The sequence below is a fragment of the Myxocyprinus asiaticus genome, chromosome 29 (genome assembly GCF_019703515.2).
Source record: "Myxocyprinus asiaticus isolate MX2 ecotype Aquarium Trade chromosome 29, UBuf_Myxa_2, whole genome shotgun sequence".
NCBI classification, from domain to species: domain Eukaryota; kingdom Metazoa; phylum Chordata; class Actinopteri; order Cypriniformes; family Catostomidae; genus Myxocyprinus; species Myxocyprinus asiaticus.
In genome coordinates this window covers 20,045,070-20,069,407 of record NC_059372.1, presented here as the reverse complement: position 1 = coordinate 20,069,407, position 24,338 = coordinate 20,045,070, and the positions used below count along the sequence as shown (strand labels likewise).

General features: G+C 38.1%; 1 protein-coding gene across 1 annotated transcript; it reads right to left on the bottom strand.

The window, feature by feature from the left end:
- Positions 1-1,880: 1,880 nt before the first annotated feature.
- On the bottom strand, positions 1,881-22,952 carry LOC127419604 (polypeptide N-acetylgalactosaminyltransferase 6-like). Its single transcript, XM_051661131.1, has 11 exons — positions 22,800-22,952; positions 19,977-20,473; positions 18,309-18,481; positions 15,213-15,362; positions 14,534-14,768; positions 6,274-6,391; positions 4,486-4,686; positions 4,212-4,343; positions 4,011-4,112; positions 3,709-3,867; positions 1,881-3,291 (listed from the first exon to the last, which is right to left on the bottom strand). The coding sequence occupies exons 2-11, from the start codon at positions 20,450-20,452 to the stop codon at positions 3,178-3,180; spliced, it is 1,860 nt and encodes a 619-aa protein (XP_051517091.1). The 5' UTR covers positions 20,453-20,473; positions 22,800-22,952; the 3' UTR covers positions 1,881-3,177.
- Between the last annotated feature and the right edge of the window lie 1,386 nt (positions 22,953-24,338).

Below are 24,338 nucleotides of genomic sequence, written 5' to 3'. Positions count from 1 at the left end.
GTTACTACATACAGTACAGTGGAAAGCCTTCCCAAAAGAGTGGAAGCTGTTATTACAGCAAAGCGGGAAATTGATGCTTTTAAAATCAAATGTTCATCAGGCACATATGGTGTCCACAAACTTTTGGCCATATAGTGTGTATATACGTGTGTGTGTGTATATATATATATATCTATATATCTCCCTTAAAAAAAATTCCCATGGCAGTCATAGTTTCTGGTAAAAAAAAAAAAAAAAAAAAAAATATATATATATACAGGTGCATCTCAATAAATTAGAATGTCGTGGAAAAGTTCATTTATTTCAGTAATTCAACTCAAATTGTGAAACTCGTGTATTAAATAAATTCAATGCACACAGACTGAAGTAGTTTAAGTCTTTAGTTCTTTTAATTGTGATGATTTTGGCTCACATTTAACAAAAACCCACCAATTCACTATCTCACAAAATTAGAATACATCATAAGACCAATAAAAAAATCATTTTTAGTGAATTGTTGGCCTTCTGGAAAGTATGTTCATTTACTGTATATGTACTCAATACTTGGTAGGGGCTCCTTTTGCTTTAATTACTGCCTCAATTCGGCGTGGCATGGAGGTGATCAGTTTGTGGCACTGCTGAGGTGGTATGGAAGCCCAGGTTTCTTTGACAGTGGCCTTCAGCTCATCTGCATTTTTTGGTCTCTTGTTTCTCATTTTCCTCTTGACAATACCCCATAGATTCTCTATGGGGTTCAGGTCTGATGAGTTTGCTGGCCAGTCAAGCACACCAACACCATGGTCATTTAACCAACTTTTGGTGCTTTTGGCAGTGTGGGCAGGTGCCAAATCCTGCTGGGAAATGAAATCAGCATCTTTAAAAAGCTGGTCAGCAGAAGGAAGCATGAAGTGCTCCAAAATTTCTTGGTAAACGGGTGCAGTGACTTTGGTTTTCAAAAAACACAATGGACCAACACCAGCTGATGACATTGCACCCCAAATCATCACAGACTGTGGAAACTTAACACTGGACTTCAAGCAACTTGGGCTATGAGCTTCTCCACCCTTCCTCCAGACTCTAGGACCTTGGTTTCCAAATGAAATACAAAACTTGCTCTCATCTGAAAAGAGGACTTTGGACCACTGGGCAACAGTCCAGTTCTTCTTCTCCTTAGCCCAGGTAAGACGCCTCTGACGTTGTCTGTGGTTCAGGAGTGGCTTAACAAGAGGAATACGACAACTGTAGCCAAATTCCTTGACATGTCTGTGTGTGGTGGCTCTTGATGCCTTGACCCCAGCCTCAGTCCATTCCTTGTTAAGTTCACCCAAATTCTTGAATCGATTTTGCTGGACAATCATAAGGCTGCGGTTCTCTCGGTTGGTTGTACATCTTTTTCTTCAACACTTTTTCCTTCCACTCAACTTTCTGTTAACATGCTTGGATACAGCACTCTGTGAACAGCCAGCTTCTTTGGCAATGAATGTTTGTGGCTTACCCTCCTTGTGAAGGGTGTCAATGATTGTCTTCTGGACAACTATCAGATCAGCAGTCTTCCCCATGATTTTGTAGCCTAGGGAACCAAACTGAGAGACCATTTTGAAGGCTCAGGAAACCTTTGCAGGTGTTTTGAGTTGATTAGCTGATTGGCATGTCAAAATATTCTAATTTTTTGAGATAGTGAATTGGTGGGTTTTTGTTAAATGTGAGCCAAAATCATCACAATTAAAAGAACCAAAGACTTAAACTACTTCAGTCTGTGTGCATTGAATTTATTTAATACACGAGTTTCACAATTTGAGTTGAATTACTGAAATAAATGAACTTTTCCACGACATTCTAATTTATTGAGATGCACCTGTATGTAGTTACTATACAGTAATTCTCAATATAATTCTCAATGCTGTAAAACCATAAATGACCTGAAGAGTTAGTTTCTTGATGACAGTGGTGGTTAATACCAAGTTGATTACACTGCTTGACCAAAAAAAAAAAAAAAAAAAGTTGCAAAAGTTGCATACTCTAATTTTTAATTGGACAGCCTTTAGCTTTGATTACGGCATGCATTAGCATTGTTTCAACGACCTTATGCAACGTCACAATGTTTATTTCCATCCAGAGTTGCACTGATTTTTGTCCGTGATCTTGTATTGATGATGGGCAAGTCGAACCACTCCGTAAAATCTTCTCCAGCACATCCCAAAGACTTTCAATGGGGTTAAGGTCAGGACTCTGTGGTGGCCAATTCATGTGTGAAAATGATTCCTCATGCTCCCTGAACCTCTGTCACAATTTGAGCCAGATGAATCTTGGCATTGTCATCCTGGAATATGCCCGTGCCATCAAGGAAGAAAAAAAAATCCATTGATGGGATAGCCTGGTCATTCAGTACAATCAAACCAAAACATGTTTTGAAAATCTAATTATTGAAAAATCTAATATTTGTGAATATAAATGTTACAATTACTAATATAGCTTTTCAAAGAAATGTTCTTTAAAAATCAATGTATCCAAGATCCATGATGAATAATAATCTAAAGTGTAACTGAAATAAAAGGAAACAATTTTAGTTCAGCTTATGTATTTTAGAGAAAGATCTCCCCCCAAAAGAGCTCAGCACACTGAAAGAATCAAGTGAAAGTAGTCACATGTTGCTAACACATACACACTGATGGCTTTGAGGACCTGAAAACTAGTCCAGCCTTACGGCAATTACTACCTCTGAAATAAACCCCTCATTCCCCTGCAACATGTACAAATTATTTACTTCATACAAACATCACACTGCCGTTGGCAAGAATAGCAACTCATTGGCTTTAACACTAACAATATTCCAAAAATAGTTCTTTTAAAAATAAATAAAACCTACACCATTTTAAAATCAACAGTAAACATCGTCAGATAAGACAAAATATATAGCTTTCAGTAAATAATCTTGCTGCTGGATTGTTCACTCTTCAACGATCCAGTGGATGTGCATGATTTCCACACAGTCTTTTCCTGAGCATCTTGAGCAACCAAGTTCGATCACAATGTCTTTGGAAGGCAACAAATATGAACAATGCAATCCACTCCCAATGCATCCGATCAGGCTTACAGTGAGTCTGACAACTTTTAGTTTTTTTTTAAATCAGCCTGAGCTATGGCTGCTGTGCTTCATCATGGGAATGAACGTCCTTGTCCATTGGTTGGAGTGAGATATCAACTGAAAGCCCAGTGCTGGTGAAAGTCTATTGGATTGCAAGGGCTCATTACAACTTGGTCTCCCTTGAGGTGGAGACACTTTTCAGAGGAGGGATTCTTCAATAGTTGGTCCTAAAAGTAGTAAGAGGTAAGAGCAAAGAGTAAATAGTAGAAGGTTAAATGGATAGTTCACCCCAAAGTAAAAATGTCTTAATTTTGAACATCACTTTGAAACCTAACAAACTTTTCTCTGTTTAATGTTGAAAATGGTGTTTGTGCTATATTTGTTTAAAATAAATTCCACTTGGTTTGATATTTTGTTCTATAAATGCAAATTCAAACATTGTCCAAATACTTTTTTTGAAAAAAAAAAAAAAAAAAAAAAAAGGACTGTAAGGGATTTCTCTCCAAACCAACACAGGAAGTACTAATAAAAAAAGAAATTAAAAAAAAAAAAAAAAAAAAGCAGAAACTGAAAATAGAACGCAAACAGAAGAAATGAAGAAAAAAAATAGTTCAGTAGCTGATGTGCTGTGACAGGACACTCACTTCTGTAAACACCCACTCTTGTTCAGGACTCAAACTACTGCCTTTGCCCTTTAATGTACAGAGATCAATCTTCACTTGCTCTGGATATGGAGTTGCATGCAGGCAGAGTTGCTTTCCTATATTATGCCGCAGCTCATTATGTGATGTATATTCAAAGTACTGGGGAAAAAGACACATCGATATGAATCTCTGTTCTATTGGACCATTGTTAAAGAACATCCACAGGCAAACAAAAATACATGTAACTCATGTATACAAATCCACTTACAATATCAATGTCATTATGACAACACTTGCCATACCTGATTGCCACCCATGTTGTGACATATGTACATAATCACAGGCTTTCCACCACTGTTATTCTCTCCAACATCCAGACAATGCTGTGATCCTAGGTTTTTGAGCTACACATGAAAACATCCGATTAAAATGAATGATTAGCTCCAGGCTAGGCTTTAATAATGTAATATTATCATGAATGTTGTGTGTCAACAATGACTTACTGCTCCAAACTTGACAGGGGTCAGATCAGGTACAAAGGCCTCCGGGTAGACATTGGTGAGGTACCAAGAAAAATTCTTGCACTGTAAGCTTTCTCTGAGATTCAGACGGTCAGATATATCACCATAGTTTTTCTAAATAACCATGCAGGAAACAAAGTCAGCAATTGTTCTTAGGCCTTTGCAAATAGCCTCAGATTCATAACCACAAACAAAAGGTTAATGCTTTATATTCTGGGCTAATTTCAACGGTCTACAAAGTGAATGTTGTTCTTACATCTTTAGCCATTTTAGCTGCACTTTGGCTGCGTCGGTAGTAAATATGCTTGTATTCATCCATCCACACCTCAGCCAGGCGCACCTGGTTACGTGTTATGACCTCTGTACCTTTAGGAAAGGTGTGAGGACTCTTTGTGCGGAAGACATGACCCACAACTGAGCAGGGGATTATCTCCAATTGTCCACCACACTGCCACACCTGACATTTCAAAACACACATACAAACTTGAAGGGATAGTTCACCTTAAAATGAAAATTCTGTCCCTAATGTTGTTTCAAACCAATTTGATTTTTTTTTTCCTTTCATGGAACACAAAAGTTAGACAGAATTCAGTATTCCCACTCTTTTCAAGGCACAATTTTCCAGGACATTTTATGTGCCTAACAAGTGTAATATTTAAGGAAAAAAGCATGCGTCCATTAAAAAAAATAAAAAATAAAAAAATAGATAAAAAAAAACTTTTATTTTGGCGTTATGGAGTGTTTTGAATGGTAGTTTCTCACCTCCAGATAAGCAGCTCGCTACATGGCCCAGTGTGATTATTAATCCCCATAAAACTGTGATTTAAGTAAATAAATACATAGTCTGTATGTGCTGTGCACTTCAGACTGCTCTGCTCTGTCATCTCTCACACACAAACACGAGCACACACGATGATCATGATGAGGTGTTTTCAGTGTATGTGCGGCTGTTTTCATGCATTCATTCTGAAGCGTGCATCACTTACAGATTATATCTTTATTCAATTAAACTGCAAAAGTTTGTGATTTACCACACTAGGAAATATCACAGTTTTAATTTGATTAATTTTGCATTCAAACATTAATTTGTTCAAATGTGTCATTCCATGACATTCTGTGTTTAATAGCTAATGCCATTTTTATGTAGCAGATTCTGTGATTTTGTCCGTGTCTTCCGCATACTACATGTGATAAACACGGTACAAGCAACCTCCGTTCATTGAATTATTGAAAATTAATTCACATCCCGAGGTGTGAAGGCTGAATCATCACACTACCAACTCAGGTGGAAAATATATATAAAAAAAAGTGATCCGACCATCATCCTTGTCTAAAGTTTCTAACTGTGGTTAACACAACAGCAATGCTGTAATGAAATTTTTTTTCTTTTGTACTATATCAATACAAACTATTTTGTCGAAGCAAAGCAGAGATGACAGCAGATGAGCAGAGAAAGTATGTGACAGGGATTCATTCATCACAGTTACCCACTGACGTTTCACAATGTGCAGCTGCCGGCAGTGACAAAACAATACGATTGTGTGTATTTGACTGCTATTCCAAGTACCCATCATTACCATGTTTTTGTGCATGTAACAAAAACCTTTTTAGCAGTTCTATTATACAAAAACATTTTTCAGGACAAATAATTATTTCCCAGGACATTTAAGTATTTCAAATTTTTCATGAGTTATCCCATGACTGGAAAACTGCATTGCAATATTCCAGGTTTTCCAGGACACGTGGGACCCCTGAGAATGTTACCCTCAGTCACCATTCACTTTCATTACATCTTTTTTCCATACAATGAAAGTGAATGGTGACTGAGGCAGTCATTCTGCCTAATATCTAATTTTCTTGTTTCATGGAAGAAAGTCATCTGGGTTCAGAACAATATGAGGTTAAGTAAATTACAGAATTGTAATTTTTGGGTGGAATATCCCTTTAAGCAAAATAGGCAATCTTGTATTGATGGTTCATTAATACAGATGCAAAGTGACAAGATGGATGGGAGAAAGTTGAAGACTGGAGAGCAAGAACTAACCCTGAAGGACATCTCCACATTTTCACCACCCCATATCTCCATCTTGTCATCATAGGTTCCAATTTTCTCAAAGTAGGCCTTGGATATGGAGAATAAACCACCGGCAAATGTGGGAGTTCTGAAAGGGAAAACAGAAACACATAGAATGAAAGAGCTGGAACTGTAGCCTCTTAAAAGGAATATTCCGGATTCAATACAAGTTAAGCGCAAAAGACAGCATTTGTTGCATAATGTTGATTACCATAAAACTTAATTTCGACTTGTCATTTTTCATTAAAAAAGCAAAAATCTGGGTTACAGCGAGACACTTAATGGAGGTGAAAATCCGTAAACATTAATATACTCACCGTTTTCAAAAGTATAGCCACAAGACGTAAACTATATGCGTGTTAACATGATTTAGTGTGATAAAATCGCTTACCTTTTCTGTGTAAATTTATATCCAATTTTATAACTTTATTGCCATGATGTTATGCCCACAAACCCTAAAACAACTGTAAATAATGACAATTTAAACAACTTTACAGCTCAAATACAGCAGCAAGATAAAGTATGTGAACCCTTTGGAATTATCTGCATTTATGTATAAATTTGTTTTAACCTAGATTGATCATCTAAATTACAATTATGAACAAACAATCTGTTTTGAGGAGTGGTGGTGGTGTAGTGGACTAAAGCACTGAACTGGTAAGCAGAAGGTTGTTGGTTCAATCTCCACAGCCACCACCATTGTGTCCTTGAGCAAGGCACTTAAATCCAGGTTGCTCCAGGTGGATTGTCCCTGTAATAAGGGCACTGTAAGTCGCTTTGGATAAAAGCATCTGCCAGATGTAGATGTAAAATGTTTTAACTAATAACATACAAATTGTATTGTTCTTGTAGATATTGAATACATCATTCAAACATTCAGAGCATTGGGGGGCCTGGGTAGCTTGATGGTAAAATACACTGGCTACCACCCCTGGAGTTCGCCAGTTCGAATCCCAGGGCGTGCTGAGTGACTCCAGCCAGGTCTCCTAAGCAACCAAATTGGCCCGGTTGCTAGGGAGGGTAGAGTCACGTGGGGTAACCTTCTCGTGGTCGCTATAATGTGGTTCGTTCTTTGTGGTGCACGTGGCGAGTTAAGCATGGATGCTGCGGATGGCATGAAGCCTCCACACGCGCTATGTCTCCATGGCAACGTGCTCAACAAGCCATGTGATAAGATGCATGGGTTGGCAGTCTCAGACATGGAGGCAACTGAGATTCTTCCTCCACCACCCGGATTGAGGCGAATCACTACACAACCATGAGGACTTAAAAGCGCATAGGGAATTGGGCATTCCAAATTGGGTAAAAAAACAAAAAACAGCATAGGTTGGAAAAAATATGTGAACCTCAAGGCTAATGACATCAACAAAAGCAAATTAGAGTCAGGAGTTGGCAAACCTGTCATCCAATTGAAACGAGATTGAAGGTGTGGGTTAGAGCTACTTTGACTTATAAAAAGCACTCAAATATTTTGAGTTTGCTATTCACAAGAAGCATCTGCTGATGTGGACCATGCCTCGCAAAAAAAAAAAAAAAGATCTCAGAAGAGCTGCGATCAAGAATTGTTGCTTTGCATAAAGCTGAAAGGGTAACAAAGTTATCTTGAAAAGCTTAAATATTCATCTGTCCACAGTTATACAAACGGTCTATAAATGGAAATGATTTAATAGCTACTGTGGCTACTCTCCCTAGAAGTAGCCGTTCAGCCAAGATGACTCAAAGGACACACACAGAATGCTAAATGAAGTAAAAAAGAATCCTAGAGTGACAGCTAAAGACATGAAGTAATAATTGGAACTGGTTAACATCTCTGTTCATGAGTCTAATATACAGAAAACATTAAACAGGCATGGTGGCTATGGCAGGATACCACAAAGGAATGTTTTGCTTTCCAACAAAAACATTGCTGCATGCCTGAAGTTTGCCTTGACTACCTTGACACTCCACAACGCTACTGGGAATTTTTGTTTATGAACTGATGAAACTAAGGTTGAATTGTTTGGGAAGAACACACAGCACCATGTGTAGCGTAAAAAGGGCACCGTATACGAACATGAAAAAAATCATCCCAACGGTGAAATACGGTGGAGGGAGCATCATGATTTGGGGCTGCTTTGATGGCAAGCGTTCCAGGCCCCAAAGAAGCATCGAGGGAAAAATGAATTAGCAAGTTTATCAACATATAATAATAATGACAGAATAATGTCAGGGTGGCTGTGCGCCAGCTGAAGCGGAGTAGAAGCTGGGTGATGCAACAGACAATGACTCTAAACATCGAAGTAAACCCACTACAGAATGGCTTAAAAAAAAAAAAAAAAAAAAAAAGATAATCCACCTTTTGGAGTGGCCCAATCAGAGCCCAGACCTTAACCCAATAGAGATGCTGTGGAATGACCTCAAGAGAGCCGTTCACACCAGACATTCTAAGAATATAGCTGAGCTGAAGCAATTCTGTGGGGAAGAATGGTCCAAAATTCCTTCTGAACGTGTGCAGGTCTAATCCGCAGCTACCAGAAATGCTTAGTTGAGATTACTGCTGCCAAAGAAAGATTTACTAGTAATTAAATCCAAGGGTTAACTTACTTTTCCACAGCACTGTGAAGGTTTAAATGGGATGTGTTCGAAAAAGACATGACAGATTATAATGTGTTGTTAGCTTAAAGCACATTGTTGTTTGTCTATAGTTAATACTTGTGAAGATAAGTTATACACACGTTTTAACAGAAGAATAAATGTGTAACTTTTATAAAATTATAAGTGTCACACTTCTGCTGTGAAACCCTCGAAACATTTGCCCCATTCACTTCAAATTTAGGTGCTTCACTGTAACCTAAATCTTTGCTTCATTTTTAAAGAAGAGAGACAATGTTGTGGTAATCAACATTATGCCACAATTGCTGCTGATTGAGATTAAACTGTATTGAACCCAGAATAATCCTTTATTAGTGAATTACACTAGTTTACCTTAAATTAGCCTAGGAGAAATAAAATATCAGTAATCATTTTAAATATGTGGTCATGGCAATCTAAGAAATTAAAGCTGTTCATTTAATACTCAAAAGAAACTTGATACAACCAATCAAGTAATCTCATTCATAAGAATCCCATTCATAAAAGTCCAGGTCTTAGGAACACAAAGGTGAAAATTCCAAGCATTCCCATACCAAACCACCTAATATCAAGGTAAAGTAACAATAACTATCAATTCTCAACAATGTAACATTCTAATATTTACAGCAAGTTCCATCAAAAACACAGTGTGTGTACACAACATGTAGCCTACACTAAAGTATCGATAACTTTGTAAATTAATCAACCAGTGTTATATCATCAGATCATATATCTGCTTCTCCCAGACAAAATAAACATTTGTTAAATAGAAAGAAAAAGCATAAATCAGTTCAAAATAAATGGCTAATGTAATAAATTATGGGATGAAGAATTCTAATATTAAAGCTACACTATGTAACTTTTGGCCCTCTAGCGGTTAAAAAATAAGTCTGCATGCATCTTGTGGAAGAACATTGTTTTGGTTGTGGTTCAGCTCTGCTCCTCTGCATGGATGAATGTGGTTCGAGGCACCGCTGTACACACGGATACAGGACATCTTATCAGAGCGAATGGACAAATAAATAACGAAAGAAAGGAAAAGACGGATATTTGAAAACATGTCATCTGAGCAGATAAGTGCCATATATGCTGTTGTTTTGACTTATTGGAAACATTGATGTTTTGAAATTAAATGACGTTACAAAAGTTAGGCAATGTTCGTTAACATTAGACATAACGATTGCAAATCTGATGAGGTCAAACGTTGTAAAGTTTTTATAATTGCAGGATATTCTGGCCAATTAGACCACGGTAATAACTAATATATAGATTGTCATAGTTACCAAACAGTGGTCAACATAATTTCAAGACTCACATGTCCTTAGCAAGCCTAGGACTAAAGGATTTATTTATATAAATGATTACTGTTACAAAGAAAAAGTGAAAAGTGTGCTAGCCAGTGAAAAGTTCTGCACCGATTACAGTATAATTATTGTATTTCACTACACACACACAAAAAAAAAAAATCTCTGGGTCGCTTTTAAATCCTTTCAGATCTCCGAGTTATCGCCACATCTGAAAAGCCAAGCCAATGTTGATTCGGGTTTTATTACGGACTGCCGCTTTCCCTTTTTGCTTGCAGACTCTGCTCTGTTCAGGGTTTCTTTGTTTTTACAACCAGTGATTCCCTGGAGGTTTGCCGTTTTGAATGATCCATGGTCAATTTTTCTCGTTCAGCTGTAAACATAAATCATTATTATAGGTTTATCAAAGTGTATTTGGGTAAATACATGGTTTGGAAGATGGATTTTTGTTGCACTCTCTCATTAATAACATTTTTTTTTTTTTAGATACATAGTGTAGCTTTAAGTTATTGAGTGTAACTGCTGTCAGTGAAATTTAAGCATAACATTTTCAAACATTGTTTATTCGTTTAGAATTTTTATTTAACCTATAGCAAGGACCAATATATTCTCATTACTCCTTTACATGTCTCTGATCACTACTTTGTTCAATTCAACATGACTCTCCCATCTACATTAAAACAGACTCCACCTTTGGTTTCCTTTTGCCGTAACCTCCGTTCTCTTTCACCCACATGCCTTTTCACTGCTGTCTCTACCTCTCTTCCCACACAAAATGTATTTTCCACCCTTGATGTAAACACTGCTACAGATACACTAAGCTCTACGTTAACAACCTGTCTAGATGACATCTGTCCTCTCTCCTCAAGGCCAGCACATACTACACTACCCAACCCCAGGCTTTCTGACGTCCTTCGTGAACATCGGACTGAAATCTAAAGATCAAGCAGATCTAGGCAAGTATAAGTCTCTGCTTGCAACTTATTCAGATAACGTTAAATCTGCAAAAACTTCCTACTACCAGAACAAGATCAACAGCACCAGACACTTGCAGCTTGTTTAGAACATTCAACACACTTCTCTGTCCTCTTCCTCCACCACCTGACACATCACTGACAGCAGATTTCTTCGCCACATTTTTTTACTAATAAGGTTACAACCATCAGCACCTCACCCTGTCAAACACCCATCTCCTGTATGCAACGCCTCTATGTTCTATGACTGACACTGAGGTCTCTAAACTCCTCCTCTCCAACCACCCCACCACCTGTTCCCTAGACTCCATTCCTTCCCACCTTCTCCAGGCCATCTCTCCATCCGTCCTACCTGCACCCACACACATAATTAACACATCTCTACTTACTGGCACTTTTCCCACTACATTTAAGCAGGCTCGAGTAACCCCGCTGCTGAAGAAACCCGCATTTAACCCCACACAAATGGAACACTACAGACCAGTCTCTCTCATCCCATTCATGGCACAAATACTTGAAAGGCCAGTTTTCAATCAAATATCTGCCTATCTCTCACAGAACAAGCTGCTGGATGACAATCAGTCAGGCTTCAAAAGTGGACAATCCACCGAGACTACCCTGCTGTCTGTCACTGAGACAGGCGAAAGCTGAATCCAGATCATCCATCCCGATTCTACTGGACCTTTCTGCAGCCTTCGACAAAGTCAACCATCAGATCTTACTCTCCACCCTCTGTTCACTGGGCATCACAGGAACTGTGCTTGATTGGTTTAATTCCTATCTCTCAGGTAGGTCCTTCAAGGTGGCCTGGAGAGGTGAGGTGTCCAAGCCACATCAGCTACTTACTGGGGTACCTCAGGGTTCATTGCTTGTGCCACTTCTCTTCTCTATATACACAACATCACTGGGACCCATCATTCAGGCACACGGTTTCTCTTACCACTGCTACGCTGATAACACGCAACTATTTGTCTTTCAAGCCCAACAACACCACAGTGACTGCTCGAATCTCTGCCTGCCTGGCAGACATCTCGGCCTGGATGAAGGAACACCACCTGCAACTTAACCCAGCCAAGACTGAACTCCTTGTCTTTCCAGCCAACCTTACTGTTGAACACATCACCACCATGCAGCTGGGTGCAACTACAGTAACGCCTTTCAAAATGGTCATAAATCTAGGGGTAACCATCGATAAACTAAATTTCAGACCACATCTCAAAGACCGCAAGATTATGTAGATTTACACTCTACAATATCAGGAAGATAAGACTCTTCCTCTCTGAACAGGCCACACAACATGGCTAAGGAATGCCGCCTTGTTGTACCAACACAAGAGGCACCAAAATACTTTCCCGGACCTTTGGCTTCATCATACCACGTTGGTGGAATGACCTTCCCAACTCCATCCGTGAAGCTGACTCACTTTCTGTCTTCAAAAAACGGCTAAAAACATCTTTTTCATGAGCACTTAACCAGTCACAAAACATTTTTTTTAATAGCAATTAATCACATAATTTTTTGTAATCGCGATTAAATTGCAAATATGGAAAGTGCTGAAATTTGACACTATATATACACTTTTGTCAAAATGCATTTATTTCCTTTAAATTTGACACTATATAATACTTATCAAAATGCATTTATTTCCTTCTTAGGAAAGAACACAACAAAATATAACAATATAATGCTTTATTAACATTTTCCAAATAAAGCCTTCCACAGTATAAAAGATAGAAATGCACTAAAATAGCACCAATTCAAGTAATATTAAACTTTTCCCAAAGTCTAAATGGAAGGTTGACTAATTGAAAAAACTAGTCCCCACTTGTTGCATTTTCATTGTAATGGTAGGATTAAACTCAAATCCTACAAAATATTAATCTGCCGGTAGACTGTGGCCATCCTCTTTGTTACAGCGATTGTGAAGCCAAAAACAAAAACATCTCATTCTGTGTTTTGGTGATGGTTAAGACTTGACATGCTTCTGTGGTAATTAAAATGCGCCTTACATAGAAATAAAGTATTTTTCAGCCTATCACCCATCTGAGCTGGTTTTGTTCATCAAATAGCAATAAGAGGTCCTTTCTCCATTTTATCACAGAAGCACTGTTTGTTTGTGCAGAGATTATATTATTTACTTCAATAAGAACCTCTATCAAAGGAGAGAGTGTTACCGTCAACTAGTGTGTTACAACCAAGTAGCCCTAAAACACCAGTTATGACAGTACCGTCCATAGAATATCTATGGGACCACTTCATTATGCTATTTTATGCTAAGCTTGTACGCTCTACTAGCGAAATGTGCATCAGCGTAATGACTCTGGGTGGAAACATCGCAAAAATTCCGCCCTTCTCAACAAGTGGTTATGCTGGTTTTGCTGTATTAACGGCAGGGTTGGGAGGGTTACTTCTGAAATGTATTCCACTACAGATTACAGAATACATGTTGTAAAATGTAATTCCGTTAGATTATTCAAGGTCAGTAACGTATTCTAAATACTTTAGATTACTTTTTCAGCACTAGTAGATTTGTTCACTTGTTTTGACTATAAAAACTCTGCCAATACAGTAAGACAAAATACATGTTAAAAATACATTCTCTGAAAAACCTAAATATCTTACGCAGTGTTGTTTCTAAAACAAGATCAATCTAACTGATCTAGTTAAGGATTTTAGATATTTTTACAGGAAAACAATACAAAAATTGTCATCAAGAATACGATTTTTGCCCTAATATCAAAGGTCTTACTAGAAAAAAAGAAATTATCCAACGTGAATTTTCTTGATAAAATATGATCGTGCCTGGTAACATGTGCATGTAAAATGGCTAGAAATAGCATTTTAGCTTAGCGTAAAGCTGACAATTTACACAAGGTTTATTTCTATTTCTTCTGCTTCAAACGTACTTCTCTGTCTGCTCGTATGAATGTAACACATCATAAGAAAGTGTTTCACCGCTGTTCAAATGCACTTTGAATCGCATCATTTATATGTATAAATGTTTTCCATCTGAAAGGACTAAATATTAAATGAAACAAATGACAATAAAATGCAAAGTAATCTCTTCAGTAATCAAAATACTTTTTGAATGTAACTGTATTCTAATTACCAATGATTACAATTGTAACTGTAGTGGAATACGGTTACTTATATTTTGTATTTTAAATACGTAATCCCGTTACATGTATTCCATTACTCCCCAACCCTGATTAACGGTAAATACGTTAATTGCAATTAAGAAAACTTAATGCGTTAACGCGTTAATTCAGACAGCTCTAATTAAAATAAGAAGGCATGTCATGACTCCTTTAAATTGAGGGTTAAAAAGAATGCATAACTCACTTTACTGGGTAGGTCTCATCTTTGCGTTTAGCATTTTCATAGTCTGGAATTCCCTCCCAGCCAAATGTGAGACTCCAGTCGAAATTTCCTCTGTTGTGGGCACGCGCAGTTGCCACGGGCTTGTGGAACTGGAAGGTGTTTAAATCAATGGATGTGATTTCGGGGCTCACCACCGCAGTAGGTTCCTCAACAATACGAGCAAGGAGCGGCTCAAGCCAGCCATGGAAGCACTCACCTTTAACAACAAGAGAGATCATTAGCAGGAAAAAAAAATGACTTAAGGCTTTGAGTTGCATATTTTCATTTACGCTGGCTTGATGCACCATATTTCACGGAAGGTAAAATATTAGAAACAAAGCATCAGGCGTCACATTTCTTGGCCTCAATGCTTAAGTCATGCATGTTGCATACAAGGCTCAGTGTGATCACATACTAGCCTCTTTGTCACACCCTCATAATTTTACAAATGACAAGAACCGCTCCCAGATCATTCTTGTGCGCCTGTGAATCTGTGCATTCCTGTGTTCCTGAAAAACCACTTATGCACACTAATCTATTCAGCCACACATAGAACAAGACTGAGTTGTTAAATTATGTGCAAACAGAAACTGGAATGTCTTGTGAAAATGCAATTGTAAAAACTGGGCAGGGCCATTCTTAAGTGTGATGCAATGCGTACAGTGGGCATCCAGGAAGGTGAGGATTTCCCCCTGAGCTTTGCTGGCCCCAAGGAGCCTCGCCGTGATGAGACCCTTCCTCTCTGGCTGACGCACAACCTTCACGATCTTCAGTGACTTCACGTACTCATCCAGTTTACCTTGTAGGTGGTCTGCAGGAACACACAAGAATAAAGAAGATCATGTCTAAACCACCAAAGAGCTTCTCAAACTACAAAAACCAGAGTTTCAGACTGTGAAAATGCTTTTTAGATCACCTAAGAATATAGACCTTTTATAGGGGGATGATTGTTTAAAGTGTCATTTCTGTGCCACTACCATCACCAAAAGGAATTGCTAAAATTAATTTAAACAGGTTTTTCCAAACATTCGCCTTGTCTGCCATTGGTCGGAAAACAGATGGTCCCGGCATTGGTTTAGCCACCGAAGACAAATAAAGCGTTTACATGACATTTAAAAGACAAACTGGCTTAAAAGGAAAAAAATGAACAACATTTTTGAAGCTCCAAAAGCACATGAAGTCACCATTAAAGTAATCCATATGACTCCAGTGGTTTAATCCATATCTATCAAAAGATATATGATTATTGTGGGTGAGAAACAGATTAATATTCAAGTCCTTTTTTTTCTCCTCTTTTTTTTTTTACTATCAATCTCCACTTTCACTTTCTTCTTTGGTTTTTGGCAATTCACATTCTTTTTGCAGATCACCACCTATTGGGCAGGGAGGAGAATTTATTGTGAAAATAAATACTGATCTGTTTCTCACCCAGACCTATCATATCACTTCTGAAAACATGGATTTAATCACTGGAGTCTTATGAATTACTTCTACTGGGCCTTTATGTGCTTTTTGGCGCTTTTAAATTTTGGTACCCATTCACTTGCATTGTATGGACCTACAGAGCTGAAATATTCTTCTAAAAATCTTTGTGTTCAGGAAAGAAAAGTCAGTCATACACACCTGGGAATGTGAGTAAGTGAGAGAATTATCATTTTTGGGTGAACCCTTTAAGATTAACATTTTGAATAAAAACAATGGATTCCAACAAAGTCATTCACAGGTGGAACGAACATTCATGTGCCGACAAAGCAAGGTTTTTTTTTTGTTTTTTTGCCTGGCAATTAAATACTCGGTCCGGTAAAACATAGGCTTTGGATGTCAGGAGGAGCCACTGTGGTTCCCAGATTCAGCGCAACCAGTGGCGCTAAAGCACAGAAAGCTGTTTTGACATTAAAACACTGAAGGAACTCAAGGAAGAAAACCTTTTGCTTGCATTATACAGACCGTTGAAGCGTTTAAATGTCGTCACTATTAATCGTAACATGCAGGGTTTTGAGCAACAAGTAGATGTAACATGGCAATAAGACACAATCAGCACTGTTCCAATTGATAACATTTGGATGTTTTTGTTTTGTTTTTTACAGTCATTACATGTGCATCACACAGTGATTTTAAACAAATGTACATAACAGGTATATACAGTATGTGTGGCAGTGGCATATAATTAGTATTGTTCCAATTTACACTGTTTTAAGCGTTAATATTATTCTTCGCATTTGAATCATTCTAATCACCCCTCAGACAGTGTACACATGATAAAACAGTCAGTCAACTTGTCCAGCAGTTGAACTGAAATAGCTTGTGAAGTGTCTTGAATATTTTCTTTCTAGACAAACTAATCAACAACAAACTCATCACCAATACTACAGCTTGTAGAGAAACGGGTTTTCTTTTTTCAATCTGCACGTTAGAGAATTTGCTTGTCTTTTGGATTGCGATATCATGGTGGTTTTGCAAACTTAAGTAGCTCGTCACTTGTGATGGGCGAACAGCAGACCAGCTGAAAGGTGCTTTGCTCCAACTACCGTACCGTAGTAAAATTGCTTGTCGATTAGCGCCACCTATTGTAAAGGCGTGAATGTGTTAACAGCAATCATTCACCTCGCTTTTAATGTGAAAAGCCATTTGTCCGCAACGCGTTTCGCATTATCGCGTTGCCTCTGGTGTGCAAAGACCTTAAGTCTGACTGAAATCGAACTTTGAAGGTGTATGTAAACATACTGACAGTTACCATGTCAGGCTGGTCAGGATCCTGAAACAAACTGAGCAATGTTTTGATGGCGACAGAGCCACACTGTCCACACTTGGCTTACTTATAGTTGTCTCTGCATATTGAGCTGGGATAAGAGAAAGTATTTTAACAAAATTGAAAAAAAATTACACACTTCAGCTTTAAGGATACATAACAGTTGTTAAAAATTCTGTCTCAAGTCAACCGTAACTTTTATTGACAATTGCTCAACGTGACATATTTCTGTATCTAAAAATAAAAACTGAACTTCAGTGCACGTTGCACTCTAACATTTCCTGTGGTGAGACAGTTCAAGCGAGCTGACACATTTCCTTTATCTTATCACTAGCGCTAAATTTGACATCTATTTACTTTGTTTCCATTAAACATATGATCAGAAAATTCTGATGAATATCTCATTACCTCAGAAAATTTGGTAACACTTTCCAATAAGGTTCAGTTTGTTAACATTATTTAATGCATTAGCTATCACGAATGAACAATATTTTTTAACAGAATTTATTAATCTTGGTTAATGTTAGTGGATAAAAACACAATTGTTAATTGTTAGTTCATATTACATCGAGTTTAAAGTCTAAATAAGAATGAGTCTAAATAATTTTTTGTGATACCATTATGCCACAAATGCTGTCGATTGACCTTAACTTGTACTGAACCCGGAATATTACTTTAAACATAAAAACAATCTTAAGTTAACGTCAACCAAAAAAAACTTAGTCAAGAAACTAAAATTCAGCTAAAAGTTTCATGACCCTTACACAATAAAATATATCAAATAAAATGTAATTTTCAAGCATATGATATTTGCACACCAATAATGATTATTTTAAATGCTTTGCCATGCAAGTGTCATAAATGTATGTAAAATACATTGTACTTATAGGCCAGGCTTAAAATGTAGCACAACTTTGTACAGTGTTAACAGGGGGTTAGCATTGATGCCTCTCACCTCAAGAGCATGGTTAATTTTTACAGGACATAAAGTGATAAAGCCGTGCCCACCTGCTGTGCTGGCATCATCCACCATTATGATTTCCTTAAGGAAAACTGCCGGGGAGGTGTGCAGCACACTGTACACGGTACGTAAAAGTGTTGACCACGCCTCGTTGTGGAAAACAATGATCACACTTGTGGTCGGAAGAGGAGGACAGCGGCGAAACTTTCGCTCGACACACCTGTAAGAGATGTATGGTGAAATACTGAAATCATATCGAAAATACACTGTACTCTCAATTACTTAAAATAGAAGGTGAAGTGTGTAATATTTGTTAAAATACTTTTTCAATCTCAGCCCAAACTTAAGCCAGTGGTTGAGTCAATATTACGATGTTGGGCCAGTTGGGATGCTCGTGTTTGGGAAATCAATAGTCATTATTTTTGCAATTCTGCACCCCAAGGGGTGAACAAATTACACACTTCAGCTTAAATCTTATCCCACAACCTTGAGCTTTGGAAAGGTGCTGTATAAATAAAATCCATTAAAAGTTTGATCAAAATGTGGAAAGTAATACTCTTAAAACACAATTCCTAAACCCAACAAGTTTAAACATGTTGCCAAGTATTTTGCAGAAGTATAAAAATGAGTTTCTTATTGCCTGTTATTCAGAACAGAATACAAATATGATTAGATAAAACTGGAAACATAATGCCTCCACCTACTTTAGAAGCATCTGAAATGCAACAGGTGAAGGTCTGATTAGAAAATTGCTTGAGCCGCAGAACAGTAAAAATTCTAATCTACAATGAATGTTTGGCCAGCATTTATACAGCCTCAGTCCATGCCCTTAAATCAACAAGTCCAATCCTTAGAACTTGTATTGACAAATAAAATGGATCATCATAAATTAGAGTTATGTAAACTGCCAGCAAACATTAGAAAGCAGGCAATGAGTGCTGCCCATAAGACATAAGACCCGAAAATGAAAACTACATCATTAACTCACTCATGTTGTTCCAAACCCAGATGATTTTCTTTCTTTTTAGGAAAACCAAGGAGATGTTTAGGCAAAATATTAGCCTCAAGTCACCATTCACTTTCATTGTATGGAAAAAATAATCAATGGTAAACATCTTTTGCATTCCATGAAAGAGAGCAAGAAAGAGTGTTTGGAACAACATGTGAGTGAGTAAATGATGATAGAATTTCAATTTGTGAGTGAACTCTCTTTAAAGGATATACAAAGATTTTTTGAAGAATAATCACAGCTATCTTTGTCCTTACAATGCAAGTGAATGGTGACCAGACCTTAGAAGGTCCAAAAATCACATTAAGGCCAAAAAAGACTTTTATATTGATCTGTTTCTCAACCACACCAATCATATTGCTTTTGGAGATATGGATTAAACCACTGGAGTTATATGGATTACTTTTACATGGCATTTATGTGATTTTTGGAGTTTAGAAGGTCTGGTCACCATTCACTTGCATTGTATGGACCAACTGAGCTGAAATATTCTTCTAAAAATCTTTGAGTTCAGCAGAAGGAGGAAAGTCATACATATCTGGGATGGCATGAGGGTGAGTAAATAATGAGAGAATTTTCATTTTGCATAAACAATCCCTTTAATTCTGTGAAGGGAATCATTATTATGCTGGATAGGTTGTTGAATTGAACTAATTGTTCGTATTCTGCATTTTCTCATGGTGCCAAACAATAAGCCCATTCTTACTCAGGCGGGCGGGTGTCATCTCCAAGACTGCGGTGCAGGGAGATCCGGTCACTGGCAAACTGGTTAAAGCAGTGCCTGGTCATGCCCTCCTCTTTTTCCTTCTCCTCCTCTGGAGACATGCTGTCTTTTTGGAAAGCTTTGCCATCAGCTCCGAGGCTCTGAGGGTCCTGTGGAGGTCTCTCCATCCATGGTTTCAGTTCTACTTGCGTGTAGAAGCCCGAGGGGCAGTTTTGGTTAATGGTGGGTTGTAGCTCCACCGATAGGGGCTGAGGGGCTCCAATTTGGAAAGCAAAATTATTGACTGCCCCCCGAACAATCTCAAAAACTTTCTCCTTTTTGTCAGAGAGATCTCGCAGCCAGGGATCCTGAAGTGAAGCACTGCCAACATCCCTCTGGAGCACCACCAGAACCACCATGAAAAGCGTTCCCCCCAGAACAGCAAGCTTCAGGGGGGACATTCGTCGCCTCAGACGCATTTTGTTGGTTGAACTAAACACCTGTGAAATTAAAGATCAAACATTACTCGCAGAGGAATGGTATGAAAATTCTGGTTTGTTAAATCTATCAATTGATCTAAGTTACAATAATGAACATACACAATCTGTTTTAACTAATAACACACAAATTGTTTTGTTCTTGTACATATTGAATAGATCATTCAAACATTCACAGTGTAGGCTGGAAAAAGTATGTGAACCCCTAGGCTTAAGACATCAACAAAAGCTAAATAGAGTCAAGAGTTGGTTAAACTGGCATCCAACTAATGAAACAAGATTGTAAGTGTGGGTTAGAGCTACTCTGACTTATAAAAAGAACTCAAATGTTTTGAGTTTGTTATTCACAAGAAGCATCTGCTGACATGGACCATGCCTCGCAAAATCTTCTCAAAAAGATCTATGATCAAGAATGGTTCCTTTGCATAAAGCTGGAAAGGGTTACAAAGTTATCTTGAAGAGCTTAGATATTTATCTGTCCACAGTTAGACACACTGTCTATAAATGTAAATGATTTAGTACTCCTAGTAGAAGTGGCCATCCAGCCAAGATGACTTAAAGGGCACACATCGCAGAAAAAGAGCTACTTCCAAAGGGTTCACATATTTTTTCTTGCCAGTGTCTAGCAGAATGGTCATGCTGCTCATTTCCATATATTGAAAGTGAACAGTGATCATAGCTGTAAAGCAAGAATTTTAAGGCAATATTGTCAGTTAATAACTTAAAATTCATTCTGTTCCTCACACATCATCACCATATGGCTTCCAAAGACTTTGAATATAGTGCATAAGTCATAAAGACTACTTTTATTATGCTTTTATAAGGTTCTCTTTTTTATTTATTTATTTGTTTATTTTTTAGGGGCTTTACAGCTCCTAGTCACCATTCACTTCTGTTTTATGGAAACATTCTTCAAAGCTTTTTCTTTGGTGTTTCACAGAAGAAAGCCATAACTGTCTGGATTGACATTAATGTGAATGACATGAGTAAACGATCACAGAATGTTCATTTTTGGGTGAACAATCCCTTTTAACGACCTTTAAATATCCACTGCGGCACAAATCTGTTGTGTTCACCAACGTCACATGCTCCCCAACAAGACAGGCCATGCCTCACTTCTAATTAGCAGGTAAAGTCTACACTGTGGACTCTCACGTGGAGCATGGCAACAAAGCAAACAAACCTCACCTGACAACAAACACCTTTATGCACCTGATCTTCCTTCAACCTGCTGGATCCACGTGGCAGCAGGTGGCTCACTGCACACTCCCACTACGTTTAATGGGTGACGTTGCAGGCTTTGCATAAACAAACTTCACAACAATGACACGTCGCCTCCGATCTAACTAACTGAACATGACATGGTTCGCATCTCAATTCGGACAAGGGGCATGAGAATCACATTCATGCCATAGTGGGTCATCCGTTGAGAGAGGACTGGTGTATGTAAGAATAACAAAGCATTATTATATCTCTTAACTTCAAAGTTATTTACTATTTTCAGACAGGGAAATGTGATGAAAAAAAATTCCACAATGGGTTTTAAATAAATCAGTTGTAATTGATGCTTCACAGCATTGACTTCCACAGTGCTCATGGCACCAGTCTATTAAAAACATCTGTAGCACAAATCACAAGACCTGCATTGGCCAACAGTAACAGTCAGACAACTTGTGCTGTTCATCTGCGTAGGTGTCCAGACTTTCACAACCACTCAACCCAAAACGGGTTCTTCTACATGAATACAGGAAGGTAATGCGTTTAACCGGACATTCTGTTGTTACATTAACACATTGTGATGTACAAGTACTTGTTTAAATTGCATTTTCCCCCAGTGAATACTTTGACAAGCTTTCGTAAATCGTTGACCTGAAACGACAAGCACTACCTCAAAAAGGGGAAATAAATGTGTTGATGACACGCATCATGACAACCAAACGAAACTTATCTGAATAAATAAGGAAGTGTAACGCATAGATTATAAATTAAAATCTTTACAGTACTATAAGGATTTAAAGCCTCACAACCTCCCATGTGTAGTCTATAAAGAGCCTCATAAGCCAAATATTCTGGCTAATAACCATAACACGAGTCTTTAAAAATACAATAATATAAAACGCGCTCAAGTCAAGGAAGATAAACCAAGTCAAGGAGGTTAGATATCAGTGACAACAGACATGATGGACAAAACCCGAAACATGTCTCACATGTACTGGAAACATTTTAAGTCGAAATGAATAAAGCACGTATTTAATTTAATCTTCAACGTTTACCTCTAATGAGGTAAATTAATCAGATAGGCTACTGCTTCCAGAAGGTAGAAAAATACCTGAAACTGTTTGTTTTGAGCTGTGCTGAGTCGATGGACGGATGTCGTTACTCTGTAACTTCGAGTTTCTTGAGGTATTGGGTCAACCAAGCGCGCAGTGGTTTCACGCGACCAGCCGCATTGGCCTCCCGGCTTCCCTTTGAACGCAACAGGTGCCATTCGTTCCAATGATTGTGAGTCCGCAGGGTCCTAAAGCCCCGGACTTCCATCGGTGCAAGACGCTAAGCGTTTCCTCTGCAATGGTTTTCTGTGGGGGAAACACATTGCAGGTTGCGTTTGTATTCTGGGTTCATCATTTTGCCTTTACTATTGCATGTACATTATAAATAAAATGCAGAGTAAATTTGATCTTCCAATGCCACTGCCTCATAAGCGTAATAAGCAGAGCAGTAACCACAATATTTGAGGGGGACAGTACATTTCTTTTGTCACTATTACACTGCAAAGTTTGAATTTGAGGCAAAAAATCTAATATTTAATATTTTTTTAAATGTTGCAAATTTATGTAGCTAGTTAATGAGAATCATTGAAACTGTCACATATTTGTTTTAGACACAATACTTATTTATCATTTTCAGTTTTGTTCAATGTGATATATATATATAATTTGTTTTTATTGTTAATTTCCAATAAGTAAAAGGATAGTATTTGGGGTAAAAAAAAAAAGCCCCCCTGTTGAAGGGGCTAAAGGCCCCCATAAAACACATTGTTTTTCTTAAGTGGGGCGAATATATTTGTTATGAAAAACGTTCACAGTCAGCTCGCATTGACTGATCCAATCACAATGGAGATTAATTTGTTTATAGAATAGTTGAGATGTGATTGAAATGAGGAGACATTGGTTAAACCTTTTCTGAAGTGGTTATTTTGAATAAGTATTGTCTTAATTTGTTACTCAAAAAAACATCTTGCTGTCTCAAAAGTTGACAAATTTTACCCTATAACTGTTGTCCCTATATTTACAAGACATCACTTTAAGCAGAATATCTCAGCTCTGTTGGTCTTTTCAATGCAAGTGAATGGTGGCCAGAAATCGTCTGGGTTATGTGTGTAACCTCGGTTCCCTGAGATGAAGGGAACGAGACAATGCATCACTAAGCTGACGTTCTGGGGAGTGTCCTTCTACAGGACCTAGATGAAACCTTTCTACAATAACGCCAGGATTGGTAATGGTGTTTAAGCCCCGCCCTTTTAGGTAAGCTATCCGGTATAAAAGCGGGCGTGCAAACACCATTCCTCAGAATTTTCTGACTGAGGGACAAAGAGCACATCGCTCGCACCTCAAAAAACCCTGAGTCCGTACCGCGGCCAGCTTACACAATGTCTCGTTCCCTTCACCTCAGGGAACTGAGGTTACATACGTAACAGAGACGATCCGTTACGATTCAGTACACTTGACATTGCGTCACTAAGCTGACGCTATTGGGAACAGATTCCCATCACACCGCACTACATAACAATAACCTTCCCAGAGAGGAAACAGGATGCTGCAGTCCCACAGGATGGCGACCGACATGAGTATGCCACAAGTGAATGACC

Coding starts and splice junctions, on each gene's coding strand:
- LOC127419604 (XM_051661131.1), bottom strand. CDS start 20,452: ATGCGTCTGAGGCGACGAATGTCCCCCCTGAAGCTTGCTGTTCTGGGG. Junction 14,769..15,212: donor CACCTTCCTGGATGCCCACT/GTACGCATTGCA, acceptor TTGTTGTTAAAG/GTGAGTGCTTCCATGGCTGG. Junction 3,292..3,708: donor AAGAGTGGGTGTTTACAGAA/GTGAGTGTCCTG, acceptor TACTACTTTTAG/GACCAACTATTGAAGAATCC.